The sequence below is a fragment of the Pteropus alecto genome, unplaced genomic scaffold (assembly GCF_000325575.1).
Source record: "Pteropus alecto unplaced genomic scaffold, ASM32557v1 scaffold39, whole genome shotgun sequence".
Lineage (NCBI taxonomy): Eukaryota > Metazoa > Chordata > Mammalia > Chiroptera > Pteropodidae > Pteropus > Pteropus alecto.
The window spans coordinates 9,599,406-9,621,897 of NW_006443568.1; the positions used below are offsets into that span (position 1 = coordinate 9,599,406).

Here is a 22,492-nt window from a genome sequence, read left to right on the forward strand (position 1 = left end):
ACAGGCTCCTCAGTCCTGCTGCACATTCAGGATGGCTTTCTGTAGGAGGTGATGCTTGGGCCAAGTTTGGTATAGGGGTTAGAAGCAAAAACGGCACACCTCTACATTGTACTTCTCTCTCCCAGCTCACCCCACCCCACATTCCCTACGCTTATCAGGGGCCACTGATGAGACTCCATAACAATATATATCAAGAAGGCCCTGGGAGATAGACTGGAGTGGGGGGAGGGGTCCAGTCATAAGTCAGACCAGGGTGCTCAGCCTGGGGCTGCTTAGAGTTAACTGGCCTGGTATCCAGAAGTACCTACTTGGAGGAGCGGGGATGCAGGAGCCTTATTCCTTCTGGAAAGCCTCCTGCAAAGCCAGAGTCCACCTCTCAACATCCCTCAATCAGTGCTATCAAAGAGTAGTCCTAGGACTGCTGCCAGTCCACAAACTCTTACTGCTCTGCAATGAGATAAGTACAAAAATTGAAAGTAAGCATTGAGAAACTTTTATAACTCTTACAAGGTCTATTGAATACTATTAAAAGCGAGTATTTTGTATCTTTTATTTGTCATCAGAAAAATTTTATTGTAAAATAGACAACGTAAAATGTGCCATGTTAACCATTTTAAGTGTACAATTCAGTGCCATTAAGTACCTTTACAATGTTGTATAACCATTACCACTATCTAGTTTATTTCTCTAATTTTTCAAAAGTATAAGTTCTCAACAGATTAAAATTTTTTTTTAAATTTTAATTTAGTTTGAGAAGCATGGGCCTAAATCCTGACCCGTGGGCCTCAAAGTTTCAGAGGACGGGAAATAGGCATCTAATTGAAAGGCTTGATACATTGTTTGGTTTCATTTTCCCAAACATGAGTTGAGATTTGCCCAAGAGAGTGGCATGGGCTGAGTGGAAGGAAGGGTACCACCTTGGAAAGGAGGGCAGGAGGTATTTTGCTGCCTGGGCCCAGGGTAGGTGGAGGCTTCTCCCTGGACAGGACCGCCTTGTGCTCCTGGGGCAAGAAGGCTGGAGGAGAGGCTGCTGGGTGTCCTGGCAGGCTTTCCTCCTGACTCAGACCGAGGAGGCGTTGTTTAGAATTCCAAGAATGTCAGCTCCAGCTGGAAGAACCCTGGTGTTTACCCTCCTTGTTTAAAGGAAAGGCTTGAGTCCAGAGAGAAAAGACTTGCCCAATGTTACAGCCAGTTACTGGTGGTCCCAAACCTAGGCCTTTTAATTCCCAGGCAGAGCGTTTTAGATTCACACAGAATGGAATTCAAATTCCAGCTCTATTAGCTCTTCAGGGGCCCTGGGCATCCTGTCCAATGGGACTAAGCTCTCATGGGCTAGAGGAGTATCGAGCCTGTGCTGGGTTTAACAAAGTGCTTAGCATAGGGCCTGGTGCTTGGGGGATGCACAGGACAGGTAAGGCCCCTGCTCCTCTCTGCCCGATGTCCCTCTTGCTGACTGCAGGGTCTTCTCAGTCTGCCATTGCCTCTCACTACAGCTGTGGGGACAGGAAGGCACACATTCTCCCTCCAGGCTGAGGAGAACAGGGAGCTCATAATCCACCACTCTGGCCTCTGTGGGTATCCTCCTCCCCAACTATCTATCTCTCTGTGCTTGACCCTTCTGCCAACTCTCTGTGCATCTTAGAGAATTTTTTGTCCTTTCTGGGACTCAGGACATTTGTAAAATGAGGGAGCTAAACCAGAACTCAAAAGTCCATTTTGAGAAAGAGGTGCTAAAGTTGGGTTCTTTTTAATTTCTGTGTCTTTTCTGGGAGAATCAGACTCCCAGTATGTCAGACTGGGCTGCCCCCGGGTTACTAGCCACCTGCCTCTCCCTGTTGCCTCTCTCTGAACTCTCTCACTCCCTCTGCCTCTCTTTTCTTTCTCTTTTATGGCTAAAGTATTTTGAGCACTTACTATTTGCTGTGTACTGTATACACATTTTACATATTCCACATTATTAAATCCTTAAAACATCCTTGCGAAGTCAATACTATTCGTCAATACTATTCTTATCCCATTTTCCAGACGAGGAAACAAGTTCAGAAAGGTTATGGCACTGATCCATAGCTGGTCAGTGGTAGAACCAGCAGGAGGCATTTTCAGCACCATTCCCCAGATGGTCAGGTCCCATTCTGGCCTGAATTCAGCTGTTTCAATATGTCGATGCTCACCTCTTCCCTCCTGTTTTCCCCAGATGGACTCCGACTCCCATCCCGGAGATGCTCTGCTGGCAGGATCACTTGGGCAGTCAGGGAGGAGAATTTGGCTGTTGGGAAGATGATCTTTCATTAGTTCTAGTTTCTGACTTGTATCTTCGGTGTCATGTCCCCTCCCACCAGTCTCCTTCCTTCCCTTTATCTTTGGATGTCCAAGAGTGGGAAGATCTCCTAAGGAATTACCCAAAATGAGCCTCTCCATTCATACACTCATTCATTCATTCATTCATTCATTCATTTGTTGAACAAATACTGAGTCCTCCTACATGCTAGGCAGTTTCAGGCCCTGGGGACACGGCTATGCACACAGACAAGGTCCCTGTCCTCATGAGCTTACATTCTGGTAGAGGAGACAGACAATGAAATAGATTACAATGAGTGCTATGGGGGGAATTAAAAAGGGGAAATGTAACAGACCATGACAGTGGAGGGGTGAAGGTCTCTACAGATAAGGTGGGTAGCGGGTGGTGTATTCCTGGCAGAGGGAAGAAAGAGCTAGTGCAAAGGCTCAAAGGCAGGAACCAGCAGGTGTGAGGAAAGAACACAAACAAGGCCCACATGGCTGGATGCAGTTAGCAAGGGGGATGCTGCAAGGAGGGCCCAGCCGCGGAGGTCTAATGGGTCATGACGAGGGGTAGCATTACATAATATGTGTGATGTGAAGCCTCTGGGGGCTTTAAGAGGGGAGCGACATGATGAGATTATGTTTATAAAGGAGGAGAATGGAGGTAAGAGGAGTAGGAGGGTAGGAGGGAGGGATAAGGGTGGCTTGGACTAGGGTTGGGTCCACAGGATGGAGAGACCAGGTCAGATTCAGGATCTATGTCACAGTGAAGCCAACAGGATGCCGATGGGCTGGAGTGAGAGATGACCCTGGGCTTTTCACTCGGACAGCTGAGTGATTGGAGGTATCATTTGCTCAAACAAAGAAGCCTTGAGAAGGAACGTGTGTGGGAAATGGTAGAGAGAAGCAATGGCTCCATTCACCCATGATGGCAGACCTTGCTGTATTTATTCTCTCCTCCTCCTCTATTGCAGAAGCCTGAAAGGTGTTTGTTTTTTTTTAAGTACTGACCTGTCTGGCTCCTCCTCTGCCTTTTGTCCTTTTCCCATCCTCCTTTTTCCTACATAGAGACATACTAGAGGTACAGCAGCTATCTTATGATCATGAGGATAAAAGCCACATGATAACGAGGCTGGAGCTGGGAGATGGATCCTGGGTCCTTAGTAATATCACCGAGCTGACCAGTCTTGGACCCTATCTGCCCTCCCTTTTTTTTTTACAGTATGAATGACCTTTATTATTCATAGTGGGAAGTAGAAGAGGAGGGAGGAGATAGGACAGCTCCCGCTCCAGGGACAGCTCCAGAGACTCTGTTTCTGCACTCCAAAAGCCCCAGGTTCTTGTTGTGGGAGGCGTATTCTTTTACTTGTTTAAGCCACCGTTTTCGTGGCTTTGCATTGCTTGCCGCTGAAGCAGTTAGTTATAGCTAATGGAGTCATGTTGAGTTTGAGATTTTGGAGGTGGAACTTGGTCATTCCTTTAAGAAATATTTATTAGGCACCTACTATGTACCAGGCGCTATCTTAGGTGCTGAGAATTCAGCAGTGAATAAAACAGGCAAAAATGCCTGCCTTTGAGGAATTTATACTCTGTAATCTAGAAGTCAGACCTGACTTCTGGGCTGTACATTTTCATTTGATCCGAAGGGTATGGTTTGAAGTATAAACATGATGGGAGCAGAATATGGCATGTCTGGTCTCACCCATCCATTATATTAGCAAATCAAAATGGTCAACATATTTTTCTAGGTTTTTTTTTTTTTTTTTTTATGAGCCAAACATGGGGCTGCATTTACCTCTATGAGGGAGGTGTCATTACTATCGCCATTTTGCAGGGAGATGTATTATTAGCCCCGTTCACACAGCTAATAAGTGGTGGTGCTGGAATGTGAACCCAGGGCTTTGGATTCTGGAAACTCCACTGCACTCCCTGATCCCCCAGGAAAACTCTTGGCCCCTTTTTCCTGTACTATTTTTGGTCATTCTCTGACAGACCATTTCCTGATTTCCCCTTTCTCCTTGCCTTAGACAAGGACTGTGTCTTCTGTTCATCTGTCTATTTCAGGCACCTAACAAGGGCCCGGAACTCTCCATTCATTCATCTCACTTTTCAGGATGATTTCTCTTCATCAAGCACTAGGAATACAGGACAAGTCACAGAACAACCCAAGACGGGGATAGGCAATGAAGAGGCATCACAGTGTGATGGGTGCTTGTAGGGAATCAGTGGGGCCAACAGAAGCACAGACAAGGGCAACCAACTCAGACTAGGGTGATGGAGACCAGTCACGGGGGGCTTCCTGAAGGAGTCAACGCCTGAGCTGAGTCCCAAAGGAAGAGCAGGAGTTGAGCAGGTAAAAAAGCAGCAGTGAATGTTGTAGACAAAGGGAGCTGCACATGCAAGGCTGAGAGAGGCGAGGTGACAGTATGTGGGGGTGACTGGACTGTGGATGGAGGGGGAGTAGGTAAGGAAGCACAAGGCTAGGAGGTCACGTAAGACCTTGTCAGCCAAGATGAGGAGTTTGGACTTGATGCGGTAGGCACTGGGGAGCCACCGATGGGTAGTGAACAGGGTGGGTCTGGGTACTCCATAAGTGCTTATTAGTGGAATGAATGCATGAAAGAAGGAAAGACACTGGTGGCGTCCCATGCACGTGTCCTGCAGGGAAGGGGCGGTTAAATGAACTGACAGTGGAAGGGCAAGCCGGGCAAATGCCTGGAAACTCACGGCCTCCTCCCCTGCCTGGGCCACCACTGTCACTCGTGGGGACCTTTACAGGAGCCTCCACACAAGCCCCTGCTGCTGCCCTAGCCTCGCTACAGTGTGTACCCCAAGGCGCCCAGTGACCCGAAGTCAGGCTCTCCAACCCAGCACTTTGCCCAATGCCTTTGCCACCTCAGCCACATCCAAATGGGAGAAGAAGTTGCTGTACTCATTGTCCACAATGGCTCTGGCATGTGCAAAGCTGGCTTTAGTGAGAACGATGCCCCCAGAGTGTCGTCGTAAATGTGGGACAGGATGGATATGTGGGTGATGAGCTCAGAGCAAGAGGAGTGTCCTGACCCTAAAGTGCCTTACTGAACTGAGCCAGTGTGGAGAAAGATCCGGCATCATATCCTCCTTCATGTTGCCCAAGGAATAATACCCTGTTCCCTTTTGCCAAAGCTCCGCCAGACTCCAAGGCCAACAAAAAGGGGGTGACCCAGGTCAGGTTCGAGGCCTTCAGTACACCTCACATGTGCTGCGGCCCAGGTGTGGCCTTGCTGTGTGCCTCTGTCCACACCACTAGAATGGCTGTGGGCTCCAGAGTGGTGCCGCCCTCGGGGCCCCTTAGTGGGGGTGAGGCTGACGTCACGGAGATCCTGACAGAAGATTACAGCTTCACTACCGCAGCTAAAGGGAACTGGCATGACATGGAGGGGAAGCTGTGCTTTGTCGCCCTGGACCTGGGGCAGGAAACACCCTTGTCGTGTCCTCCTACTCTCCAGGGAAGGGCCAGGAGCTTCTGATGGTCAGGAGGTTGCCCTTGGCAACAAGAGGTCCTGATGTCCAGCGCGTCTCCTCCAGCCCTCCTTACTGGGCTTGGAGTCCTGCGGCATTTCATGAAATCACTTTCAACTCTGTCCTAAGGTGTGACATTTACCTCCGAGAAGACCTGTGTGCTCACACGATATTGTTGGGGTGCCAGCAGAATGAAGGGAGATATCACAGCCAATGACACAATCTCTGTCCAGCAGATTGCGTCAGCAAGCATCAGGAAGAGGAGTCAGGCCCACTCACTGTCCACTGCAAATGCCTCCAAATGATGCAACTGCATGATGTTCATTGCACAAGTTTATTCATAAGCCTAACTTTGCCCTGGCTAATATATACATTTATGCTGGCTTCATGAACCAACAACAAGCCTTTGAGGAGAAGGCTGTCCCTGATACTGAGACAGGTAGCAGCCATGGGTTGTAAAGCAAGCTGGTTAATTAGTGTAAGTCAGATCCTGCCACCCCGCCACTCAGAAAACCTCAGTGGTCACCCCATAGCACTAAGCGCCGAGTCTAAAGCTCTTATCACAGGGAGGCTCTGCAAGAAACTGTCTCATCTAATCATCTACTCCTTCCCCTGCCATCCTCAGAATGCTAGCCAAGGCCCCACTTCAAGGATTTTGTACTTGCTGTCCCCCCGTAAGCACATACATGTCGCCTTATCCACATCAAGGCCTTCCCTGTTCACACTTTCTAAATGGCCACTTCGCTGCCCCCCAGCATCACACCCTATTCCTTACCCTGTCTCATTGTATTCACAGTATTGATATCTGTTCTCTTCCCCCCATTAGGAGATAGGTTTCTTGAGGATGGAGATGGTGTCTTTCCTATCCTGTGTCCCTGACACCTGGAATGGGGCCCAGAACACAGTAGGTGCTCCATAAATACTTGTGGAAGGAGAATGCCTGGACCCCTGATGCACCCTATGTAACCAGGCATTGTCTCTCCTTGCCCCCCGCCATTGCCATGCTCTCTGTCTGTCTCCAGTTCTGTGGCACTGTGTCTCCCGTCTCCCACCAGCTGTCAGGAGGAAACTGGAAATTTCCACTTGAAGATGGAAAAATTTCCTAGCTGGGCTAGAGGAGCTGAGTGGAAACTTCCATGAGCCATGTCTGACGGTAACAGAGCGGCTGGGGAGTCTGGGAAAGGGCCTGGGGTGCACAAACTCACATGCCTGCCTCCTGTCCAGATTCGAGTATAGCATCTGTTGGTAGATCTGCAGATCAGTACTTATCTCCATCTGTGCTTATCTCCCACTAGAGGGCCCAGCCTACTGGGGCCTAGGGTGTCCTCCAACCCTAAAGCCAGAGCATCTTTCACCATCATCGAGTTCAATTCCTTCCTTTTCCAGATGGAAAACCTGAGGCCCAGAGAGGGGAAGCAGTTTGTCCCAGGTCACACAGAGTTAGTGACAGACAATGGACTCACACTCACTGCTCTACCTGGGTCTTTGCTTCTCTTTTCTTCCATTCCTTCCCTCTTATCTTTCCCTCCCATACTCCTCCAACTGCTCTTTCCCAAGAACCACTTGGAGCCAGCCCAGTGCCCTGGACCCTGAGCTCCCTGGAACCTCAGGCTCTCTGAGACTATGTCATTGCCACTGCCTCCTATCAGAGCTCCAGAGCTTCCTATCCCTCCTCTCCAAACCCTGTCCCTGACACAAACTTTGCTACATATTTTAAAATCCTGACACCCAGGTTGCTCCCCATACCAATTAGATCAGAATGCCTAATCGTGGGGTCCAGGCATCAGTAATTTTTAATTAATTAATTAATCAATTAGTTAATTAACTAATTTAGTATTTATGCCTACAGCTCCTCGTCTTCCTAGGTGGTCTCCAATCCAAGTACTAACCAGGCCCGATCCTGCTTAGCTTCCGAGATCAGACATTGGGCTTGTGTAGGGTGGCATGGCCATAGACCATGGACTGTGGCTCCACTGGAGCATGAACCCAGGGCCTTCTGCATGTAAAGCAGACATACTAACCGCTACAACCACGTCCACCAGTAATTTTTTTAAAGGTCCCTGGGTGATTCCATTTGCAACAAAGTTTGCAAACCACTGATTTAGCCTTGATTAATGGCACCTCTGCCTCCTGTCCCTTGGCCTCTATGCTACAGATCACCTGGTGACTTCCTTTTCCAGATCTACTTTTTGGAGACATGGACCTGAGCCCAAGAACAGACTTCAGCTGAGCAATCCTATCTCCTCATTGGGGAGGAAGGACTGTCCTATAACTTACTACAAAGGTTCTTTTGGCTGGTCTAATAAAAGCAACATGAGACAGATTAATAGGAGAAAAACAAATTTAATTTCGTACATATGGGAACCGCATATATATTAGAGGTTCCAAGATGAAAGGTAAAATGAGGTATAAATGCCATCTTGAGCCAAGGAATGGCATGGGGGCCTGGGGCTTCAGAGGGGAAGAGGATAATTCAATGGACGATAAGAGCAGATGTACAGTAATCAGATGTTTGCCCTGCCATACAGATAGGTCGTACAATATATTTCTGGTAATAACTCCTATTATGAGCAAGATCCCAGTTTAAACTCTTTAAGGGAGAGGTAAAAGTTTCTCATGAGTTTGCAGGGTCTCGATTGCCTTTAGTTTAGAATAATCTTCATGCCCAAGTGGCACATCTTGGGGAGGCCTGTTCTGAACCCCTTCACTGCTCCTGCCCTTTGCCCAACCCTGGGCCTCCAGTCTGACTAGATTGCCTGGTCTGACCTGCCTCACCATTGCAAGGTATGGCCGAGCGTCCCTGATGTGGAAGAAAGGACAGGGCTTTGAGATCAGGCAAACTTTGAATTTGGAGTAAGAGAGGAGTACATGGTTGACTTCTCTGTTTCTGCCCTTTGAGCCTCTACTGCCGCGGTCCAGCCACGACAGGATCCAGGGGGCCCCGAAGGTGGGCAAGGCGTCGGCGCGGGAGACAGTCGACTACACAGCTCAGAGGCGGTGTGACACTGTTCCGTTTTATTGTGATTTGAGTACAACTTTTATACTTTTTATTTGGCATTTGATTATACTTTGTTGTTAAGGTAGCAGGGAGTTAAATTTCTGTGGTTAGGCGGAGCAGAAAATCTTATAGAGTATATTATTATTAATGTTCATGATTAGTACATTTTTCTCTCAATCATTAGAACAGAACTACCTGATGGAACAATCTAAACTTTTAATTATTATATCTATTACGTAAGATACAGTTTGATTTAAGTAAAGGTGATAGATAGATGTATTCATAACAGCAAGTATTGGCTTGTGGGCAGACATTGTTCTTCTTTCTGCCTGAAGAAATCTTTTAAATGCTATTTGATTTATGCTATATCTAAAGTTCAAGCTGAACCTTTCTCATAGCTGTTCAAAAGTTTCCTTGGTGCAGTAATGAGGAAAATATTTATAAAAATCAGTTTTACAAAGCTGCTTTCATAAGCTAAGTTTCTGTTCCTTTGTTTTTAAGCACCAAGGAGATCCTGACCTAGCCAGCCTTTCTATGAAACTTAAACTACTATAAGGCACATGAATTCTATCTTTATTCACTACATGTATACTATCTTTATTATAAGCTTCTGAATAAGGCAAAGGAAGATCAGGTAATCTTTTCATACTATTAGCCCCCCTAGGTGGATACCAGAGTTTTCTATTTATCCACTAGGCCACAAAAGGAGGCCCTTCTATAGTAGGCACAGGCTTATGAGTAAATTTCTTATCCTTACTAATTTTTCTACTAACTGCGTGGGAACAGGAGTATAAACTGGTTCTAGTAATTCAGCTTGTTATAATTTATTCATAATATCTTTAAGAGGCGCGTCAAAAGGAATTTCCCTTAATAATTGTTCAAATAAAGGGTTTACGCATTCTGGACACGTCAGGGTGACTAGAGCTGATTCCATATGCGGGGAATTTACTATGTTTTCCTCAGAGCCAATTTTGAGGAAATCCATTTGTATAGCGTTTACACTTACTAGAATTTGTGCTACCCAAATTCCCCCTATTAATAGGATCATTTCTAAGAAACCAATTATCCCTAAACACATGCCACGTCCTCGTTCTTGACGATGCATTCCTCGAAGCCTCTGTCCCCATCTCCGGACCTTGTCACGCAGTAGGGTAGAAAGAGGATGCGGCACTCTACTCTTCCTCCCTGCTCATTATGGTTCTGTCACCTCCAGGGCTCTCAGGAGGCAGAGCAGGGTGAGGTTACAAGGCCAGGAAAGGTCTGACTTAACTGTACCGTCTTGAGCTAGTATCCGCCAGCCAGTTGCTTATGATGGTTCCCCCAATCCCAGGACATCCCAGGACACCTCCTCATCTTTCTGCTGAGGCCTCATGGCCCCTTCAGGAGATCTTCCTGGGCTGGATCTAAGGCCCAGGCTAACTCTCTCCTGTGGCCCAATTCTGGCCTAGGGGCAGCACACACAGGTGGCCTGCTTATGTGGGAGCACAACTCCCTTTCACTACTGCTCTCTGCTCCTGTGCGATAGCCAGCCCTTTGAGATTCTTGGGCAAGAGTCGGATATCAGGCCTTGGAGTCCCAAGGGACACCTAGCACCTCTAACTGGTCTCCTTAAAGCCCCCTCACTAGGCTTGAAGTAAGAGGAAAGCCACCTTACCCTACCCGACTCTCTCCAAAGAAAACCCTCTCTAATCTCAAACTCCTGTCTCCACATGCCTTCAGGATAAAGCCCTCCCACTGGGGTGGGAGGCCCTCCCTACCTTTCTAATGTCATCTGGTGCCACCAAGTCCCCATGCTCCAGCCCCAGAACATGGCAATTCATTCCCTAAACTTACTTCACCACTCACACCTCTGTACTTTTGCACATGCTGTTCCTTCTGCCTGGAAAGTTCTTCCCCTCCGTGTGGCTTGGTGAACTTCTCTTTGTCCTGTAAGACTCACCTTAAATGACCTGTAGGCAGTGACTGTAGGAAATCAGTCCCTTCCACTCTATGCCACTGTACCTACAGGTCACCTTAAATGACCTGTAGGCAGTGACTGTAGGAAATCAGTTCCTTCCACTCCATGCCACTGCACCTTGCATGGTAGAGATTGTGGTCTCGAGTCAGACTCTCTGGTTTTGCATCCTGCCTTTGCTATGTGTATGAGTCAGGAATTGCTTCAATAATGCTATGTAACAAACCACCTCACAACCTGGGAGCTTACGAGCAGCCTTTCTTTTTTCACTTATTGGCAAAGGGAGGAGTAAAGAATTGAAAAAGGATAATAGTTGGCATTTTTTGAGCAGTCACTATATGCCAGGCACTCTGAGCACTTTACATATATTATTTACTCCTCATGCCAATGATATATGGCAGGTATTATTAATGTGTTTTACAGTGGAGGAGACAGATGTCCAGAGAAGTTATGTAACTTGCCCAGGGTAACACAGGGTAAGTGGTAGAGCTAAGATGTGAACCAGACAGAATATATTCCTGTGCTTCATCTCTTTGCTGCCTCCAATGAATAACGCCCATTTTGGGGAAAAGACAAGAATGTGTTCAGGACAGCTCAGGCACCCACATTCATCCTTTCTCTCATTTTGGGTCCACTGAAGCCCTTTCTGTTGGTCTACCAGCTCAGAGCCTGACTCGTGAAGCCTTTTGACTCTTTTGAGGTACTGACTGAGGCCTGCCCAGGAGTCCAGCCTCCCTGAAAACCCCATTCCTCTAAGATCTGAACCTGGCACCTGGGAGGGCAGCTGGAAGATGCACAGGTTACCCAGAGTCTGGGCTGAAAAGATTATGGGGCTCTGGGCTCTTATAAGAGTGGAGTCACTGGGCCTTACCCAGGTGGCCTAAGCTGGGGCACGGGGAGGGCAGGGAAGGGAGGTGCTCTTGGCTGCCCTGGGGCTGCTCTCACTGTGCCTGGCTGAGAGAAGGGGTTGGAGCAGAGCAGGGCAGGGAAGAAAGTGTCTTGGCCCCACAGCTTCACTCCTTGGTACCAGTAGTATGTAGCAGAAGAGCTGGGCTTGGATTCAGGCCTGTCACTAGCCAAATGGATGGCCTTGGGCAAATAGTATCCTCCAGAGTCTGTTTCCTCATCCATAAACTGAGGTAATGACAGAAATCCCTCATGGGCCTACAGTGCATGTAAGGAGCTTTGCATCAGGCCTGGCACATAGCAAGTGCTCCATAACTGATCACATTTCTTACTTTTATAATTTTTATCATTCGACTCTCAAATAACTATAGCCAAGCTTTATGATGAAGTGACTTTTCCCCAAACACAACTCCAGGTCCATTTCTCAGAGCCCAAATACATCAGGAGCAGTGACCTGGAATACATCATTTCTCTCCTGTGGGCCTCAGTTTTGCTTTCCATGAAATGGGGGTCATCACACTCCCCTCACAGGAATACATGAAGCTAAATGAGATAATATAACAGCCCCATGTCCCCTTTCTGATCCTCAGTTTCCCAATTTGTAAAATGGGTTTATAGGGTTGTATGGATCAAAGGAGGTAGTCATGGCAACTACTTAGCTCATGACTGCACGTAGGAAGAGCTTAGTAAACCGTAGCTTTAAAAGCAAGCTCAGTACAGAACAGGTATTTCAAATATGGAAGCTGAATCCAAGTTACCTTTCAAGTTTTAAATTTTTACTCACTTTGATAGAATATATTCCATCTAATAGACTATAATCTCCATAATATCCTTACTTGTTTTCATTTCCTATACCCTATCTTTTCTAAATAATTAGATTTTCTATGCTGTTTTTCCTATCCAAGTGGGTAATGGAGATTTAACTAATTTCTATGAGTTCATCTGAATCTGTTCAAGAAGAGACCTGTTTCATCCAATCATATTATGATTATATACATTTTGTTATAGTAAAGAAATATATGTTCCTCCAGTATATTGCAGTTTACGAAGAACCTTCATATCCATAATTTTATTTAATCCTCCTAGCAACCCTGTCAGGTTGGTATTATCTCCATTTTACAGGTAACAAAACTGAGGCCCATAGAGAACAAGAAGACTTGCCCAGGTCACACGATGAGTTAGGAGTAGGGCAAGGACTTGGGCCCTGTCATCATGTCCCATAGCTGCCTCTCTGAATGAACTCAAAGCTCCCAGAGGGCAGAGCAGTGTTCCTCCTGGACTGTCTTCTCTCAGCTCTCCATCTATCAAGGTGTGTGCTCCCAAGACCAGATCGGTATCTTCCCGCTCTGTCTGGTCCAGGTCTTTGCACACTTGAGGAACAGACAATCCCCACCATTGTTGGTCTGATATTTAGAGGGCCTACTATGTGCAGGAATCTCTCACCCTTCAGGTGCTCGCACTCCTGGGGCAGATGTACACTAGGGAGTAGAAAGTGAGTGTTTTAATATAGGTCCAAACAATATGCCCGGGGCTGGGCAGATCAGAAGACACAGCCCTAGGCGAAGGCTTTAGGTGGGAACTTGAACAAGACAGGGGTGCAGAGGTGGGGTGGAGTTCCTCGGGGAATAGGCGAAGATAGGTGAGATAAGGCCAGGCTTATCTCGACCAGAAGTAGCTTAGTGAGGGGTGGCGTGTGTGGCCTTAAGTGGCTTCGGTGCTGGCATGGGTTCTAGCTGGGAAACTTGTCCTGCTCCTGCTACAATTTGCTCCCTCCTTATCAAGTCAACAAGGCCTGGGGCTTGTGGTTCAAGTCCCAGGAAGTGGGAACTGCTAAGCTGGAGCCTCAGCAGTGCCACAGGCTGAGCGCTGGGCCTTGGGCAACCACGTCTGCTCGGTGGCCTCCGTTTCCCCATCTGCACAGTGACCAAAGGAACTCCCGAGACTCTGTCGTCAGTGTGAGTGACCTTTTTCACCTCTGCATGCAACACGTGGACGCCATGGGGAAGAGACTGCTTGCGCAACATCCAGGCCAGTCAGGTGGGCGCTCGCGATCGCCCAGGCCCCAGAGGGCGGAGACCTGGCTCTGAGTCCTTGGAGCCTCCCGGGTTCGCTGCCAGCGGCTGCCCTGTCCTCCCCGGGATCCGGAAGGGGCAGCCTCCCGGCCGCCCCTTTGTCTGCGCGTTTGCAGCCCGGACGCCTAAGGCCGCCTTTCTCAGCTCCGCTCCTCCTGCAGCAGGTACTGGGCTGGGAGGCGGTGGGAGAGGCGAATGACGTCTAGAAGGTGCCCCCCCGCGGGGCGCAGCGGGGTGCGGGGTGCAGCGGGAAGTTCAAGGTCAGTGTGCGTGTGAGGGTGTGGGCGTGGGGAGGATCGCGTGGGGCTGGGAGTGAGGACACAGGGGGTACTGCGCTGCTGGAGCGGGTGGATCTCCGGTTGCCCGGGGAAATCGCCTGCAGCGGGCACCACCGCGGAGGGAGCCGGAGCAGGAAGGAGAAGCAGAGTCGGAGGAGCAGAGTCCGAGGCGAGGCATCTCAGGAACCAGCGGGAATCGGAGCTGTAGGGAAGAGGAGGCCACATCTGTGAGTTTGTAGGAGCAGGGGACAGCTGGTCGGGAGATGCGTGGTGCCTGGAGGAAGATAGGCAGAGAGCTCGCTGCATCTACCAGAGGAGTAATTTAGGGAGACTCTAAAGGCAAAAAGGGGTGTGAGTACCTGGAATTGGGTGATGTGAGAGGGTCCCTGTTTAGAAACCGAAAACAGAGGGAACAGCACAGCTAGGGACCACGAGGGGCTCTTCCTCCCAAAAAGCATAGGATCCTTGCCATGGAGAGGGCTCCCTTGGCGTCAGGAGAGCATGGGGTTCTCCCCTACCCGGTGAGGGAAGGGGAGAGGGAGCCCCGCACCACTCACAGCTCTTGCCTCAAGCCTGCAGGCTTTGAGGACCCGGAGGCTTCCCTGGGACAGTCCCCGAAGACCTGGCTGGAGTAAGCAACCAGGTCAGGCCAAGGCTGAGGAAGTTGAGAGTTTGATGGATTCTCAGGGCCTGGTCGCACCTGGGTGGGTTGCCTCAGGATCCTGAGAGGATGACCCAGCCTCCTGTCATAGTGCTTGTGCCATCGCTGGGCTGCTTGGTGAGAGGCTGCCCCTCTCCAGCCTCAGTTCCTGGTCCAGAGGGGTTCTGGCTGGTCCGTGGTGAAACTCAGGTCCCTTTTCTGTCCCCCATGCTGGATGACTGTAGCCAACTTACACAATCTCGCTGCGCCCGCTTTTTTCTCCTCCAGGTTCTTCCCTGTCCTCAGAACATTTGTAAGTCTGAGCTCCATAGAAGAATTTCTTTAAGAGTTATTTATTTCATTCTAATCACACTTTTCAGTGCAAATTGAGGCTTAAAGTGCAGTTATAAAAAAATAGTTTCTGTTTAGTTTTGGAAGACATGGAAGGACATTTTCTTTTCTTTTTTTTTTTAGGCATGGCAACCCTTGATTGACCCCACAGATTGCAAGGACCTTGTCAGTTTACAATCCCTTATTTTTTATTTTTTATGCCCATAGCACCTGGTCTTCTTAGGTGGTCTCCCATCCAAGTACAACCCAGGCCTGACCCTGCTTAGCTTCTGAGATCAGATTTGTCTTGTTTAGGGTAGCATGGCTGTAGACAAGGACATTTTCTTTAAACATATTGGGCTGGATTGAGAAACTAGTTTGCATTGAGGGAGGTGACCCAGTTGCTGCAAGATCGGGAGGCCAGCCAGGGATGAAAACTTTGAATAATCTGTGACCACACACTGGGTACCAGGGAGTTGACCACAGTGGACGAAGGGCAAGAGCATTGGTTTTGGAGTCAGACAGACATACTGTGCTCTGCCAGCCTGCCTCTGGAGCTGTGACACCAGCTTAGATCCAGGTTCAAAAGGTTGCTGCAAGGGAGAGATAAAATGTGTGTGGAAGTTCTTCATAAACAGCAAGCAGCTGTAAATTATTAATGTTAGTGTCTGGTCTTATTAATATTTCAGGCTCTGCCATCCTGTGTTGTCCTTGTTAAGACCCCTCAAGAGAGTTTATCTCTTGATAGCCCCAGTGTCGAAACAGGTTTGGCCTTCGTATTTTTATTTAATGATGTTAAACCTTGCTTTCCGTGGCAAGATAGTGTTATAGCGCGAATGATTCTGAGACCCACGGAGCCAATTGAGATTAATTATGAGCCTTTATTAGCCGGCCGGCACTGACTCTCTACCACGCAGGGTTAGAGGAGATCAGCCCCGGGGTTTGAGAGTGAGGCAGTTATAAAGCTTAGAACAAGCAAGCAGGTTACAGAAGCAGAAGTTGGCCATTAGCACAATACCTCACCTAGTACCACATCCTGGTTAACAAGTAAGTGGATTACAGAAGCAGACATTGACCATCTTCATATCTTATACAATACACCTCCTAAACCACACCCAAGCAAGGAGGACAACTTCTGGTATCTAAAGATATTTCTTCGCTGTAGCTGACTTAGCTAGTTGGCTCACTTGAAAATTTTCCACCCTTAACAAGAGTTGTCTTTAAGGGAGTGTGCTGAACGATCAGAGCCTAGAAAAGCAACGGTGAATACAGTTGACCCTTGAACAAGAGGGGATTAGGGATGCTGCCTTCTGCCTCCACCCCATCCCTTAGTCAAAAGTTCTCTTATAAACTTTTGACTCTCAAAAAACTTTACTAATAGCCTACTGTTGGCCAGAAGCTTTAATGATAACATAAACAGTTGTCGAACACATATTTTTGCATATTATATGTATTATTTACTTTATTCTCACAATAATGTCTGCTAGAGAAAAGAATGTTGTTAAGGAAATCATAAGGAAAATACATTTACAATACTGTATGTATTTATTTTTAAAATCTGCATATAAATGGACCCGCGCAGTTCAAACCTGTGTTGTTCAAGAGTCAACTGTATTTTGCATACAAGGAAGGAGGCAAAAGTGTTGTGGCCTGTATAGGATAGACCAAACCAAGTATGCTCTCAAAGGCTGTTTATTAGCCGGCAGCTGTCCTGTACAAAGGAGCAGCCCCGAAATGCCAAGATACAAGGTTTTTAAGCCCTAAATCCCATTCTTCATTCTATCTTAAACACAAAGGTCTATTTCTCTCCTATTCACTACCTGTCAACCCACTGGTCAGGCGTGCAAGCGGGGAGTACAGAAGCAGAAAGCTTGTTGTTAGAATGTTATGTTCCTATGAGTGATTGATTGCCTATGTTCCCATGGGCAATAGCCAGTATTCTTATGGGCGATGGCCAAACAGTAATTTTCAGCTTATATACAATTGATTATTTTTCATGCCACGCAAGCAAGCAGGGTTACACAGGCTAAAATTGGCAGTTAGTGTATGAGCTCATCGTTACAAGTTTTATGATTAACAGAATGTAGTTAGGGGTTCCAGAAACTAGGCCTAAGGTATAGACTTCTTTTGTTCAGTTTCAGGTTTTAATTATCCTTTAACCCTTTCACATTTCAGCAGGTTATCACAAAAGAAGTGGAATTATAACCAAGTAATAGTAGGCAGTTATTTAGTTAGGCTGTTAAAGCTTCAAGGGTCGGGGTATTTATACCCTTAGGTGTTTCCATTAATTGTTAATTAGCTGGGCTATTAGTTCTATAAAGCTCCAACCCTGGCACCTAGGCAGTCTAAAACAAATGTTGAGATATTTCAGGGCCTGAAAGGCACTTTGAAGTCACTGGTGAATTCCTCTACAGGACATTTGGAGAAACAGGGCCAAGAGGTGAACAGATTTGTCCCAGGTCTCATGGACTGAATGGCTAAGCCAGGACTAGAACTCAACAAAAATAGCGGAGCCAAGTCTGTACTAGAGCTAGCTCCCAGCATCCATGTTTGTTTTGCTTTTGCAAGAGTCCTTGAGGTAGCTATTACTATCTTCTGATTATAAATGAGAAAACAGGCTCTGAGAGATTAAAGGACTTCAGCAAAGTCACACAGCAGGTAAGTCGCAGACTTAAAATCTCATCCTCACTTTTTTTGAAATAGTCTGGCAGAGGCGAATGGTAGACACCCTCCCCTGGGGCAGCAGCTCTCTCCAGTTCTCTACAGTCACCACCTGCGTGGCTTCTCTCTGGGCCGGATTTTCCTAGGCCCCTGAGCATTTGGTTTGTTAGGGCAGGGAGCCTGTCTGTTTCATTCACCATGTGCCCAAGCCAAGCCCTGGTAGCATTCCTTGTGCCTGGCATATAGCAAACACTGATTAAAATCTGTGGGCTGCACCCACTCCAAAGCCCATTTACTACCCCATCCTTACAACCTGGTCCTCTGTTTTGCCCCCAGAGGTTTTAGGGGACTCTTTGACAGTATGTATCAGGTGGAGATCAGGAGGCACTGAGGGTGAGTAAACCTTGGTAGAGGAGCTAGGTGAAGAGGTTGATCTTGAGTTTAGGAAAAGGGGATTGTGAATTGGGAGGGCTGAGGGCGTGGGAGAGGAGAGAAAGAAGGAGCTGCTAGGATTGACAGGAACTTCCACTTGGGCCTTGGAGATCTTAATTCAACTACTATTAATAATAATTAATAATTAATAATAGCAATCATTTATTGATTCCCCAAACTGTGCTAAAACATTTTTCTAATAAATTCTCATGAGGGAGCTAAGGATCAGAGAAGGTAAGTCACTTGTCTTAGGTCACATAGCTAGTATGTTATGGAATCACAAGTCAAGATGTTACTGGAGAATGAGGATCCTCTCCAGGCGTGTTGTCCAGGTTCTTAATGTCTCGAACAAAGAACTGAGCAAGACACCGAAATATAGCAGACAATAAAAGCTTTATTAGAAGGGAAAGTACACTTCCAGACGTGGAAGCGGGCCTGAGCAAGAGAAGCGGGGCTCAAAAGGCTTGGTAACAAAGCCTTTGGGGTTTTTATCCTTATTTGCTGTGGTGGTTACTTTTCTGAGAGGATGGGCTTCTTTGACAACTAAGGTCGACAGGACTCAGTGATTTATCATTTGCATGTTCGTTCCCAGAATTCAGTCTGTTATAATGATATTAATGAACTTCTGGGTATATGCATCGTATTATAATGATAGTATAATGAGGCTCAGGGAGTCGAAGGTGGTTGGGTCTTTATTGCGCAGGTACGAATGACTGGCTTAAACTGGTACCTAATTTTCTGCTTACTTGTTTCTTTCTATGAGTTACTTTTAGCCTAAAAATGCCTTCTGGCTTGCTTAATTGCTGGCAGATTAGGGTGGAGCCCTTCTAGGATAGGATGACCTCAATGTCTTTGCAGGCAGACCTGAAACCTCTTAACTAACTTTCCTGCCTAACTCTTTTCTAAGAGCCATGAACCCCCTTATTATTAATATGGATGCTGAGGGACAGGAGGTCTCTTCTTCTGTATCTGCTTCCTGCTAGAAGGGTCGAGGTCCCCTCCCCGCTCAGACTTTAAGGGCTCTGCACGGCTTAACACCATTTCTGCTTAACAATGGCCTGCTGAAGCGCCACTTCAGTTCTTAGACAAGGAAAAGAAGATACAAACTTATTATTTAAATCATATATCTATTAATTTCTATTATTGACTTGCCTATTAAGTGAGTAAAGGGAAACAGGCTTGGTTAATATATTTCTTAAAGAGTAAAAAAGACCTTTGGGCTAAAGTCCCCTCCCCTCTCAGACTCTAACCCTGTCTGGCCTAACACCATTTCTGCTCACAATGGGCCAATGACCCTTATCAATAGCCAGAGTCACCAGTTTTGGGGCAATTATCGGGATTTGAGGGAGAAGGCCTTTTTCCTAAAGAAAGGAGGGAAGAAAACTAGGTTTACTAAAAAGATTAAGAACTCTGCAAGAGATGTCCCTTTTCATTTCCTGCTAAAAGATTGAGAATTCTACAAGTGATGTCCCGTATCAAAACCTGGTTTGTCTGAATCGGAAGTCCATCTCCATCATGAGCCTTTATAGTATCTGTTTTCTGTTTTACTCCTAACTTCTTTCTATTCTGATTCCCACTGAAGAGGGTGCAGAAGCCAGTCGAGCTTGCCTGACATCCATCAACCAGGTCCTGGACACCTGGTCTCAGCCCAGCTTTGCCTGCCTTGCTGTGTGGTCTTGGGTAAGTCACAACTTTTCAGCCAAACTTCAGTTCCCCAGATGTTTCATGCAGAGGTAAATGGTGAGTTTCCTTTTGCAGCTGAGGTCTGGCTAGCAAGGCAGAGTTTAGCCTAGATTTGATCAATATGAGAGCGGAGATATGGGGGAGAGGGGAGGAGTGGAGATTGTCTTTAGCCCCACCCTCTGGTGACATCACACAAGACACCTCCAGTCCCTGGAAGCCCCGCCCCTAGTGACCCTCAACTATGGAAGTGCCACCCAGTGTTTGGTATCTGGCAAATTTGCCCAGTCCCATAGCCAAAGTCATCAGCCACCAGCTTGAGAGAAACCTCTAGGTAAGTAGTGCAAGGGGGCCGTGGAGCTGTACTGGGCTTGGCTGGGATGTCTGAGACAGGAGTCCTAGCAGCCTGGTGGGCAGACTACTTAGAGATTGCTCTGGATACCCACCCTCATCAAGGTCTGCTTCCTAAACCTGTCCTGTGCCAGGCCATCTGGGGAATAGAAAGTGGAAGAGCCCTAGACTCCCCTGTCATAGCACCCCTGTGTAGTGGTGTAATGACATTATTGAGTGGCTTTGTGGGGTGATCATGGTGCTGCTGGTGGCAGAGCACATGAATGCTTTTCACTGCCCAGATTTCCTTGCCTTTTGCAGTGACTGGTGCAAAGGTAGTTGTAATAAAATCTGATGAACAAAGGTCAGAAAACCTGGATGCTGAGTCCAATAAACTTGTTGGAAGGAATTTATTTCAGGGAGGGGAGTTGTCTGGCAGCTGTTGGTTTTTCAATAGGTTTTTTGATTTAATGAATGACACAGTGAATAATGATAAGCCTGAAGTAAACAACTGATACCAGGCAAACCTTGTATAGTATGTAATTATGAAATGATTAATAGCGCTTGACATCTTGTCTTGCAAAGGGCAGTTTAGGGTAGTGGTTAAGATTGCAAACTGAATTCAGATCATAGCCCAGAGGGTTGGTGAGGCTGTGGCTGGATTTGAGTTTATTGTGGTTGAACAATAAGGCCGGAAAATGTAGCAGGGACCAAATCATGTAGGGTAATGTAGGGTCAGTGGGAAACTGAAGAGCCTAGAGGTAGAGGCAGAGGATTTGTAGCAAGGTCATTGTCACCACCAGGTGATCACTGATGGCAGTAATGAACACATGAGAAAATAATGAGGGCCGCTATGTAGAGCCCGGACTGGAAAAAAGATGGTGGTGGTAATGAACCTCATTAATACATTTCTCAAACATTTATTGAGCACGTATTATGTGCCAGGCACTGTTCTAGGCACGTGGATACATCAGGGAGCTGGACAATCACGAGGGAGAGCTGAGCTCTCCCTTAGGACAACTACTCTCCTCTGAAACTCGGTGTAGGGATAAAGGGGCATGGAGGAGGGAGTAAGAACTGGGTATGGGGGTTAGGGGGTGAGGATATCAGCTTTTGACTTTTCTCTGGTCTCTCCCCCAGTTCCCTGCCCGGCCCACAGCAATGGCCATGCTAGGGGTCCAGAAGCTCAGTCACCTTCTGCCCAGTTTGCGACAGGCTGACCAAAAGCCTCAGCCGTCTGTGCAGCCAGAGCCTGTCTTCACGGTAGACCGAGCCAAGGTGCCACCCCTCTTCTGGAAGCCGTACATCTATGTGGGCTACCGGCCGCTGCATCAGACCTGGTGCTTCTACTTCCGCACACTGTTCCAGCAGCACAATGAGGCAGTGAACGTTTGGACCCACCTGCTGGCAGCCCTGGTGCTGCTGCTGCGGCTGGCCATCTTTATGGGGACCGTGGACTTCTGGGGAGACCCCCACGCCCTGCCCCTCTTCATCATTGTCTTCTCCTCCTTCACCTACCTTTCCTTCAGTGCCTTGGCTCACCTCCTCCAGGCCAAGTCGGAGTTCTGGCATTACAGCTTCTTCTTCCTGGACTATGTAGGTGTGGCTGTGTACCAATTTGGCAGTGCCCTGGTACACTTCTACTATGCCATTGAGCCTGCCTGGCATGCCCAGGTGCAGGCCATTTTCTTGCCCATGGCTGCCTTTCTCGCTTGGCTTTCCTGCACTGGCTCCTGCTACAGCAAGTATATCCAGAACCCTGGCTTCCTAGGCCGCACTTGCCAAGAGATGCCCTCAGCACTGGCCTATGCACTGGACATCAGCCCAGTGGTGCACCGCATCCTGGTGTCCCCCAACTCTGCCACGGATGACCCTGCTCTTCTTTACCACAAATGCCAGGTGGTCTTCTTCCTTTTGGCTGCCGCTTTCTTCTCGGCCTTCATGCCTGAGCGCTGGTTCCCTGGCAGCTGCCACGTCTTTGGACAGGGCCACCAGCTCTTCCATGTCTTCTTGGTGCTGTGCACGCTGGCTCAGCTGGAGGCTGTGGCACTGGACTATGAGGCCCGGCGGTCCATCTATGAGCCACTGCACACCCGCTGGCCCCACAACTTCTCTGGCCTCTTCCTGCTCACTGTGGGCAGCAGTGTTCTTACCGCATTCCTCCTGAGCCAGCTGGTATGGCGCAAACTCAATCAGAAGACCCAGTGAAGGAACGTGGCAGCTGGTAGGGAGGGAGGTAGAGTGGGAGCCCAGGGGTCCGGGCTTGGCTCCAGATGGGAACAAGGCCTGGTAAAGTTGTTTGTGTGTGGCCTGCGGTGACTCTGCGCATGCCTCAGCTGCCGAGGATGGCACTGGCTAGTTCTTGAATTTGGGGATTGGCTGGGAGCTGCTGGGGTACACTCCTGGGCCTGCCTTAACTCCCTGCCCTGG

General features: G+C 47.9%; 1 protein-coding gene across 10 annotated transcripts; it reads left to right on the top strand.

The window, feature by feature from the left end:
* Positions 1-13,685: 13,685 nt before the first annotated feature.
* PAQR7 (progestin and adipoQ receptor family member 7) lies at positions 13,686-22,373 on the top strand. Of its 10 annotated transcripts, XM_025041482.1 has the most exons (6): positions 13,686-13,875; positions 14,094-14,216; positions 15,104-15,145; positions 17,374-17,617; positions 19,635-19,732; positions 21,203-22,373. In XM_025041482.1, the coding sequence occupies exon 6, from the start codon at positions 21,224-21,226 to the stop codon at positions 22,268-22,270; it is 1,047 nt and encodes a 348-aa protein (XP_024897250.1). In that variant the 5' UTR covers positions 13,686-13,875; positions 14,094-14,216; positions 15,104-15,145; positions 17,374-17,617; positions 19,635-19,732; positions 21,203-21,223; the 3' UTR covers positions 22,271-22,373. The 10 variants fall into 10 exon arrangements, with proteins under 10 accessions (XP_024897250.1, XP_024897251.1, XP_015454531.1 ...); XM_025041483.1 differs by lacking the exon at positions 14,094-14,216; XM_025041481.1 differs by lacking the exon at positions 13,686-13,875 and having other exon boundaries at positions 14,003-14,216.
* Positions 22,374-22,492: the final 119 nt, after the last annotated feature.